Source organism: Dermacentor andersoni, chromosome 6 (assembly GCF_023375885.2).
Source record: "Dermacentor andersoni chromosome 6, qqDerAnde1_hic_scaffold, whole genome shotgun sequence".
Classification (NCBI taxonomy): domain Eukaryota; kingdom Metazoa; phylum Arthropoda; class Arachnida; order Ixodida; family Ixodidae; genus Dermacentor; species Dermacentor andersoni.
The window spans coordinates 46,775,367-46,786,300 of NC_092819.1; the positions used below are offsets into that span (position 1 = coordinate 46,775,367).

The 10,934-nt window shown below is 45.8% G+C and overlaps 1 protein-coding gene across 2 annotated transcripts; it reads left to right on the forward strand.

The window, feature by feature from the left end:
* Positions 1-660: 660 nt before the first annotated feature.
* Positions 661-10,073, forward strand: LOC126522031 (lysozyme-like). 2 transcript variants are annotated; one of them, XM_050170807.3, is made up of 5 exons: positions 666-1,518; positions 4,407-4,495; positions 6,692-6,752; positions 9,285-9,360; positions 9,986-10,073. In XM_050170807.3, the coding sequence occupies exons 1-5, from the start codon at positions 1,392-1,394 to the stop codon at positions 10,050-10,052; spliced, it is 420 nt and encodes a 139-aa protein (XP_050026764.1). In that variant the 5' UTR covers positions 666-1,391; the 3' UTR covers positions 10,053-10,073. The 2 variants fall into 2 exon arrangements, with proteins under 2 accessions (XP_054922196.1, XP_050026764.1); XM_055066221.2 differs by lacking the exon at positions 9,285-9,360 and having other exon boundaries at positions 661-1,518.
* The last annotated feature ends 861 nt before the right edge of the window (positions 10,074-10,934 follow it).

Genomic DNA, 10,934 nt, shown 5'->3' on the forward strand with positions numbered 1-10,934 from the left:
AACTTTTCGAACCTGGCTGAGGCGATATTTCCCTGGGCTATAGGCTTAATGTTTTTCGAATTTTTCCGATTCAAATATTCTTCCCCTATTCGTATATTTATCGCGTAATTCGGCGTCTACGCAGGAGTTTGAAACTCGTTTATTTATCGCGTTAATCCGCATCCGCCCCGGCGTTTGTAATCCGTTTATTAATCGTATGAATAGGTGGAAATACTCCGATTGGATGGAAGTTATGTATGTGCCACGAACCAGCGTTTTGCAGAGAAGTCAATGGACATCCCTGTTTCGTCATTTTACTGGGCTACATGTATGCTTACATTTTTTTTCGGAATTGCCAATTTTTACAATCCATTTACTTATCGCGTGAATAGGCGGAAACACTTACCATAGCATGGATATTGGTGTATATGCCACTAACCAGCGTTTTGCATATGTGTCAGTAGACATGGCTGTTTCATTATTTTTATTGGGGCTTACCTGTCTTCCGGAAATCCCAATTTTCGCAGTCCATTCATTCATCGCGTGAATAGCCGGGAACACTTCCAATAGGATGGAGATTTACTTATACGCCAGGAACCAGCGTTTTTGAGAGAATTCAGTAGACATGGCTGTTTCAATATTTTTATTGGGCATATCCTTACCTGTTTTTCGGAAATGCCAATTTTCGTAGTCTTTATTTCCCGGTGCATAGACGGAAGCACTTTCACTAGTATGGAGGTTGGAGGTTAGTATGGAGGTATGGAGGTACGCCACGAAGCAGCCTTTTCCTGAGAAGTCAGTGAACATCTGCAGCTACTTGCAAGGTTTTTATTCAGGCACATACTCAGTGGCCTTGGTTATTTGTTTGCTGAATAAGGCAGCAGCCAGAACTTACTTAGTGGTGCACTATAGTACACAGCTTTAGCTACCGGGTAAAAGTTGTTAGACACCGCAATGTTGATGAAGTTCCTAAAGAATGCTAATCGCAGTTAATGGGCAAGGTTTGCGTTCTGGCAAAATTCAGTTTATCCCTTATAGCATGTGCTTGAATGTCGCTGAATATACCAATATTACTGAATTTTAGTAATCTGTTTCGTTCGGTAGCGAATACATGAAAGAGATCCTGATGTTCGGCCTATAGCGGTTAACATTGTCTTCTCTGAAACACCTGGTGCGCTGCGATGCGCAGCTTCGTATGAACAATGTGCATGGTTTCAGGCACTATCTTGTAGTTATTTGGTTCTTGGAAATTTTGACAATTCAATAACTCGACGCAGCCACTTTTCCACGCGTGCAAGTTTTCCACACACAATGAGCAGTTATTAAATAGCCCTAATTGTTCGTATACGCCGTTGAATTCTGGGCACGTCACTTTGGAGTTGCTGAGGTTCAGAACGCATTGGTTCGAGGGTATGCAGCTGGTTGAGGTAGCCGCTCTACTAACGCTTGTAACGGCAACTGTGGGCAAGAAGTTCACACGCTGCTCCTTGTCGAAAGAACTTGCCAGGAACGGTATACCCAGAGGGCAGATGGCCAACTGTAAGTTGCAATATGACGTTATGGAACCAGCGTTTTCGGAACCGACGGATTTTTAAAAATTTTATTGTACCCTCAAGACCGAAGTATTACAGATGGGAGCGGGTAAAAAAAAAAAACATAACAAGTAAATCACAGAGCAGCAAATAATGGTTAGTAATTACAGCAAAATTCATTAGTTAATTGTATCCGAGAGTGACGACATTTGATAAGGCCGAACGAAACGGGAAGGTGGTTGCATTCCCGAGAGGTCCTAGGAATAAATGATTCGTTACAGGTTCTGGTGCGGCATTGAATGATTCCAACTTTATGGCTATGATCCATGCGAGAGGAAATGTAGGTAGGAGACGAGAAGATTATCGCGCAGGTAGGAATTCTGGAAATATATTTTATGAAATAACGCAAGGCGAAAACACTTACGCCGGACTGAGAAAGCAGCAAGTAGCAAAAAGTTTTTCGTGGCAGTTACGCTTGATGTGCGGTTGTAATTGCTATGAATGAAACCCGCGGCATTGCCTTGGATTAGTTCAAGTGATTGAATAAGGGCTTAGAGGTGCGGTTCCCAAATGGATGAGGCGTACTCCATTTGACTCCTAATAAGCGGTTTGTATAGGATTAGTTTTATTGATGTAGGAGCAGAAGAAAAATTTCGACGAAGATAACCTAGCATGCGGTTAGTATTGTTAATTATCTTGTCGATGTGCAACGACCAGTAAAGTGACGAGGTTATGTGGACGCCTAGGTATTTTTAGGAGGTTACGACCTCTAGGTGAGTATCATTAAGGTAATAGATCAGCGGAGGAATATTGCTGCGAGTTACACGCATACATTTACATTTAGTTACGTGAATTTGCATTAACCATACGTCACACCAGTTAGAGATAGCGTTTATATCGTCTTGCAAGAATGTGCTTTCAGATTTGTCCGAGATTTCACGGAGCATACCATAGTGATCTGCGAAAACGTAAATATAAGGGGGGGGGGGTGGGGGGACATCATTGGTTAAACCGTTAATGTAAATTAAGAATAGAAGAGGGCCTATAACTGGGATCCTTGGGGCACACCAGAGTTTACAGGACTAAATGGAGACATATGAAACTTTTGCAACATATTTTACGTTTGTAAGCCTTAAAACTGCTCATGAACACCGGTTTGAGTTTGATAAGCTACACGTAGAAAGGCATAGTGAGCTCTCTCAAACTCGACTTTCCTGTATTGGCGGAGAGACATACTGCCGAGCTACGCCTCTCTGAACGCAGTGTGCGAGGCTAGACTTAGCTCCGGTTGCGTCATGAATGGCGACACAACTGCACCATCTGCGCACGTGACACTTGCATGGTCGAGTAATTGCTTCTTTCCTCTACACAACGATAACAAAGGAAGATCCGTGGGTAGTATGGTTGCAAATATTTAAGTGATGATGCTATACAACCTGTTTTGGTTACATCGGTTTCAGCAAATGGGTCCCGGTGATCCCTTTTAATGACGTTTCACGCAAACTTACAAATTAATTATTACACGCAATTCACTGCCTCCAAGTCAGGCCGAAATCGAAATTTTGCATTCAATGCTGCTTTTCAGCCCGTGAACTGTGATAGACGTGACGTTTTTTTTTGTTGTTGTTTTAATTTCAGTGTATTACCGACCGAATGTGCACTGAGTTCCCGAAGGACAAAAGCAAGAAAAAAAAAGCAATTCCAGCTTCACAAACTAGCTCACAGAGAAGGTATTGTTAAATAAATGTCCAAGACAATGTCCTCCTTGTGCTTCTATCGACTTAAGCCTGGCTTCTTATGCAGAAGCACGACTGCCTTCTGTACATTTACACTGGCTTTTGTGTGGCCTTTTTATTTATGGCTTCATTAGAGGAAGAAAACACTGAAAACAGCTACCGAACAAAGGTAAATGCCGAGGGCGCATCATATGCAAGCACTCTTCTTGTCGCTGCGTTTCTCAACGTGTGGAGCAATATATTGTTCCACACGTCCTAATATCTCCAAATGTCCCAGGGTGTATTTCTTAAGTATGTGCTATGCAATCAAGAGCATCATCGTGCAAACAGAAAGTTGGAGTATTATATTTCCCGATGTAATACTTGGAACGTGGAATATTCCAGCTCCGACGATGTAATGCCCCACTCGGTAAAAAAAAAAAAAAAAAAACACACACACACACACGTGCGTTTTTACTGAGCGGCCGCGGTATCACAAACGTAATTCCTCCTTTCTCAGCGGAGACGCCGGAATACTTTTGTCCTCCTAAACATCACTGCCTTCTGTCCCCCGAGCCGCCGTAGTTGATCTGGAAGATGAGGAATGAACTATTTTAGGACAGCAGATTTGAGACCTAGGCCTCTCTACCCAGATGACGCCTGGAACCCTTCGGCCCTGGCGGCCGCTTCGGCCATGCTGGATTGCCTTAAGTTGGTCTTCCGGTGCACAGCTGAGCAACGCGGTATCCCACTGCGCTCCTGTTTTGTGTATTTTATTCTGTGTGGGTGTCCGAGGACAAGCCTACACATTCAAAGTTCACATGTGGAACGCGGCCCACGTGGAATGCAGCTACGGCGGCCGCATTCCACGTGGACTGCAGCTATACGGCGGCCGCATTCCACGTGGGCGAAATGCAAAAAAACATTCGCCTTTCAAGGCTGCGCGTGGAACAACCCCACTACAGATATTTCCTCCTGCGTGACTCACACTTTTGCCAGCATTCTGAAATGTATTCCTTGCTTGAAGACCTCGTTGCGGCAAAACCGCCTTGGGGCAGTTACGCAAGGCTCACAACTAAATAGATACCCTCAACTCGAGCCTCTTTAGCCTTTCTCAGCCCAAGTCATTCAACTGGGGCCATAGAGGTAAATAATTTCTCCTCGCTGTTGTCTCTTACAGGGGTATGCCTCGTCAACTCCGAAAGTGGCATGAATACGAGGGCTATGAACCGTAACAGAGACGGCAGTGTCGACTACGGGCTTTTCCAGGTAAGCCAATCATATCCAATAAAGAGTATACGTCACCTCTCGTGTACGTCTTAAACCACGTCAAAATAACAGAGATAAATGTATTGGACATGAGAAAACGACGCGAAAAATACAGGTGAATAAGTAAACAGACGATATTGGCACCGCCCTGTTAGCACAGTTATTGTTGAAAAAAAAGACGAGTAAAACAAGACTCTATATGGCGCCTATAACACGCACGACCCTCAAAGTTCCGACAGGAACTGCGTACTTTTCTAACTTGTCTCCGTGGCCATTGCGTTTAGCTGTCATGCAGTAAGTAGGTCGCGGGCTTGATTCTCAGAGGCAACAGCCGCGTTACGCTGGGCAGCGGAATGCAAAAACGCTCGTTAGGGATCCTACATGCATGTACGGTATGCATAATCCCCCTGACACACGTTTACCGTGCTTTGGATGTACGCTAGATTACAGTCGAAACTATTCTTGTAACTAGTGGCTCTTTATAAGCTGTAACTACGTGCGTTGCTTTAATACATTAAGCTACGTAATTTCAGGCACATTGTGGGTCAGTGACGTAAACATGGCGCACAGCTGCGACATGATAAAGTGCGAAACATGCACGGAAATTGATTGTGTTCGTATACAGGGTGTCCGAGCTAACTTTAGCCAGAGTTTGAAAACATGCAAATGCCACGCAGCTGCACAGAACAAAGCCAATGTTGTTTGCCGTCGCTTGGAGATACTCAAACAATCTTTCTTCATTCCGCCTAATTAGATAATCAGTCTTGATTCATTAATCAACTGCTCAAATATTATATTTAGATGAAAAGTGTCAATGAGAAAATTGTAGAGCGGCATGAAACACTCCCGATACAGCTTTCTGTTCCTCAATACGTGCTGCATAAAAGTGTTCTGCTGAGCTCGAAAGAATCCCGCGAATACACGCAAAGTGCCTCGAGCGGTCAGTCGCGCAGCAATTTTGCGTGCATTTGCAGGCTTCTTTCACGTTCTGAAAAACACTTTTATGTAGCAGGTATTGAGCAACAGAAAGCTGCATCGGGAGTTTTAGCTGTGCCAGTCAACGCCAGTGTCGTGTTCCTCTTTGTCTAAGTCCTTATTCGTTTAGTGCTGTTACTTCCCAAAACATAAAAGCTGCTATATACTGGAATCTATGTGAAGCAAAACGCAAGGAGCGACGACGGGAACAATGTTAGGCATCACGTTAAGAGATAGGAAGAGGGCGGGCTGGATCAGAGAGTAAATGGGAATAGCCAATATTCTAGTTTACATTAAGAGAAAAAAAAAGTGGAGCTGGACAGGCCATGTAATACGTAGGGAAAGTAACCCGGTGGACCATTAGAATTGCAGAATATGTGCTATGGGAAGGGAGTCGCAGTCGATGACGTCAGAAAATTAGATGGGGTGATTAAACGAGGAAATTCACAGGCGCAAGTTGGAATCAGCTAGTGCAAGACAGGGGTAGTCCTCGTCCAGCAGTTGACATAAATATAGGATGGTGATAATGATAATGTGAAGCAAAGCTTTCGTTAAGCGGTTAAATACATGCTATAAAAGTTCTCATCTTCTGCAAAGAGTTTTGCAGCATATAGCGATTACGCACCTGACCAGCGAGACGGCAAGACGCGGAGACCGCCCACTACGCGACCCACGCGGTCGCGGATTACGGCGCATCAGAGATTGGCCCACTTTGCTACGACACTGTCTCCAGTGCCGGCCCGCTTTAATATTCTGCTATGTCCAGGATCGGTCCACTTTACTCACTCGGCAAGAAGCCAACCGAGCTGAAACAAAAGGAAAGGATGCATATGAAGAGTCGCTTTAATAAATGACTTATGCGCTGAAAGGCTTATATTTGTAGCATTAGGGATACTTGGGCAGCATTCGTGCTTCCAAGGCGTAATTCCTTAGAGAACAGAGCCAACAACCTGCACTCATGCGGGGGTAGTGCAGATGGGGCCACGTGCTATTCGATTCAGTTATGCGAGTCTGTGCTGTGTGTTAGCTATCCGGAAAGACAGCAGCGGCGGCGGGCCGCCGCCGCCGCTGTGCAAGCAATGCTGTCCTGGTGTTTGCTTCACTCCAGTAGCGCCCGGTGAAAGTGTCGGCAAATGTCGAGTAGACGTCAAGAAAACGGGAACAAGTGGTTGAGGATCATTTCTTATTGTTTTCTGTGTGCCTGCTTTCGATCATTTCTAGATCAACAACCGGTACTGGTGCAGCCCTGGTCCCCACAACCAATGCCGAGTCAGGTGCAAAGGTACGTCACCTGTCTTAGTTGCCTATATAAACATGCGTAGATGTCGAACATCTAGCGAGCAAAACACTCGCCACGCAACAGGAACTTTGCGTTCGTGAATAAGGTGAGCCGGCGTCCCAGGCGTCCCGACTTCACGGACGTCACCCCGCTGTCCCGATGGCATTGGTTTATGCTATAGCTTCCGAGACCCCGGCCGGCTCTGAGAGCTATAGGGTAGAGCACACGAACCAACCTATTGCAATGCCCTGCACCAATGCACTTGTTGAACCTGGTGTCTCTCTAAGGCGGTGCTGCACAACATACGGACCGCGGAACGCACATGTGCAGCCCGCGAGTAGATTTTCGGCGGCCCGCTTCCTAATTCAGGATTCCATAGTTTGCAGCTGCTGGAATAAGCGCATAGCACATGAAAAACGCGTTTCCTCGCAAAACACGAGCACGCTTAAGTCCATTCAAAGCAAATAAATATTTCATCAGTTTCGCGGGCTTTTCTCAGCAATGACAGAAGGCTCCTTAAGACTCCATATTGCCGCTAAAGCTCACTGACCTGCAGTGTTCGCCGCAGTTAATGGGCATACACCGGGAGAATTTCTGCCCTCAATTTTATAACAACCTCGATTAGAAAAAATATGGAAATGTGGGTAATAGTAACTCTAGACAGGCTTCGTAAACGGCTACGAAAGCACTTCCACCTGCGCGCAAACTTATCCTGTTTCGTGGTCCTAAAGAGCCCCATTAAGTTTTCCACGATCCACGTGACACAACACATGCTGAGGACAGCTGCTAGTGCCATCGCACTAAATACATGGGGCCTTTTTGCAAGCACAACATCCGACGGTTCTCACAAAAGTGCGACCGGTGTGGCTTTAAAGTTGAACACAAAACATACCCCACGCAAGTACAAAAAAGCAGCGCAACACCAAACCTTCACGCGTTGGTCTTTGCCAGAGCTGGTTTTGAGTTGTGCAGCCCTTTTCTAAAGAAAGTCATCGAGAGAGGCAGTCCTGCTCACTCCGCTAAACATGGGAGCACAATTACGGGAGTCCCGAAACAGGCAAACTGTGTCATTGAGCTAGCAATATGGGTATTGCATTTACAATTAAAAAAAAGCAGGGTAGAAATGGCAACGAAATCAACGACAACAACTACGGGGGCTCTTCTCTGACCCCCGGCGGCATGCATGCCTTCGAATGCCACCCAAGGGAGCCAGAATATTTTATTTCTTACCTACGACAACCGTCTATGAGCCTCATTCCAAAGTGTAGTCAAAGCGGCTACATCATAGTTTCGAGGTATGTTATGAAGTCTCCTGAGGCCCTGGAATGACGCCGTGTGGCCCCTGGCCTCAATTGCCACCGGTGGCAACACGTTTTGTACTTTTATTTTTTTTACACGCAAAAGCAGTGCAGCCGGTCGTGTAGTGTACTCGACCGGTGCAGCCAAGGGTTTGACAAACACTTCGGTACCGGGGCTTTTCTCGCCGACAAGAGTTCCGACCGTTGTCGGCTGGATCAAGAATGTCTTCTTGCGTTCTAAATGTGTTGTTTGTAGTGTTGCGCAAGCTGTTGTTTCATGGTTTTGGCACGTTAAACCGCCGATTTCAATGTCTTACCTTTTCTTAGATACTGTTGCTTGGCCACGTTTGTTCCGTGCGGAACCACCGAATTGTCTCTTCTGTCGTTCTGAGGTAGTCTTCAATGCGTTATCCATTTATTCTCATTTCCTTCCCTTTCTTTTGTATCCTCCCATTAGTGCGCATATATTTCTACCTTTTGTACAGTGGAAAAAGCTATGTATATGCAATTATACTTCATGCCCCACTTGCCACGTTTACGGAACACAGTCCCTGGCCACGCCATTTGTGCCTCTTTAACTGTTATGCGACATATCAAGCATAAATTAAAATTTGGACTGAACAGTTTCAGCGCACGCCACTGTCGCCGTGAAATTATATTTGATAGTTCAAGACAGGCACTGCGGAAAGGATCAAACGCAACGCTTGAATAGTTGGAAGCGCGTTTCGAAAAAAAAAAAAAAGAATCTGATTCTTCCCCAAAAGTTGTGCAAGCCCCGTCTTTTTAGACTACGCAGATTACAAGAAATAATTTTACAGCTTTTCTTTTCGGTGCTACCCGCCGTGGTTGCTTAGTGGCTATGCTGTGCGGCTGCTAAGCACGAGGTCGCGGAATGGAATCCCGACCACGGCGGCCGCATTTGGATGGGCGCGAAATGCGAAAACACTCGTGTACTTAGATTTAGGTGCACGTGAAAGAACCCCAGGTGGTCAAAATTTCCGGGGTCCCCCATCACGGCGTGCCTTGTGATAAGATCGTGGTTTTGACATGTAAAACCCCACAATCTAAATTTTTTTCGCTGCTTCTTTTCAAAAGCTAAAACAAAACAATCTTTTTAAATATTCGATGTTCGTATATTTGAAACATTCGGTTGGATTGTTCAATATTTAACTCACCCGCGCAAACGCGACCCAATCACGAGACAGAGAACCTACCTTTCGTTGACGCTTCTTTACAGATCTGCTCTCCGACAACATTAAAGCAGCAGTAAAATGCGCCAAGTTTATCTACAAAAGAATGGGATTCTCGGCTTGGTGAGTACACATTAAGTTGAACTAGCCGGTAGTGAAAAGTACTCGCTGTCTGGCTCTCGCTTTTGACCGTCGAAACAAAGGTTCGTAGGAACAGCGTGCTACGCGTACCTATTATGGAAAAAGCAACCCCTGTAAGGCGGATTTTCTTTCGGCTAAAATTCCGTGTCTCTCTACTCACGCGGGCCGTCCAGCCAAACTGTGCTGCTTATTATCGCCTCTCTTCTAAGCCTTGCCGACTGGAACAACCTCCTGTAAATGAAATGGCGTATTGTCTATGGGTTGTAGGGGCGTAATCGTGGTGTAGTACGTTCTAGCCCGAAAGGAAGCTTCGCTTCTTGCATTCTCAAGAGAGACCGGTTTCCTGAACTTGGGATGACATATCCCGGTGACATTGCAAGAGATACTCAGGCGGAGCAATTGTACGGCGGCCATCGCCAGGCTAAAACCGCCTGTTGCTACAACCCGCCACCACTGTCTTCGGCAGTGTGAATATGATGTATTTTAGTATTTACGGAAACACTCTGACACCACGACGCCACTCTGGAAGGTTTCGTTGAGGTTTGTATCTCGTTACTCAATCAACACTAACGAGCAAATTTTCCTCCTTTCTTTGTTCCACCAATAGGTACGGCTGGCAGGCGAAATGCCGGGGAAGAAATCTGGGAAGATACACTAGAGGCTGCAGGTTCTGAGAAATAAACAGTTTACTCTTTTGTTCTGTTTCGGCTAAGCTCAGCCGTTGACGGGTTCTTTTATTAAGTAGGTCTGCATCACAGGCCAACAGAAAAAAAAAAAAAAGTTCGTAGCATGTGCTACTGCAGCATCGGCACGCAATGCTCCCTAAGGCTTTCGACATCACAATAAACAGCAAATAAGCCACATTCAATTAAACTAACCCGGCAACAAATATGCATGCCGAGCACGGCCCTCGTAACTGCGTTACCTTCGCAAACGTCACCAAACATCGAAAAATTGTATCATATACAGCTTTCTCCGCATGACGGCTCGGCAGAAGAGCAGGATCAGCCGAGATAAGCAGGAATCACTCACAGTGGATGGAAACCAATCTTGAACGCCATGCCTTCGCCGTACAGGCCGCGGTAGAAAGGGCCGGTGACAGCGTGACCAGCATTTTTTGGACACCGCCCACTGCGATTTCTTATCCGCTTCGCTTGCCAGGTATGAAGGTCTCTACTTACCGTAAGATGGTAGCTTTGTGGAGCGTGGAACCACGTTGCATTTAGGAACGGCACAGGTTAAGCCAGTAAAATCACCAAACGGTGCCCACTCCCTGTGTCACATATACAGCAGCGCCAGCTATTGAGGGATGCGGATGCCACGACGTCAACGAATTCGACGTTGACACACTTCGCCCATGCCTTTGCTTTCGCGCGTGATCTATATGTGCAAGCAACATGCTGTAAATTGCCAAATCCGTGGTGATCAAGTCGCTAGTGTTCGAATTTCACCGTTTAGAGCTGTTTAACGCGTCGGTTTGACTAGAAGGTACAAGATAACCGCGTAAGCTTTGCCTTAAGCGCCTGCGATAGCAATGATGGCACTCAGTGAAATCT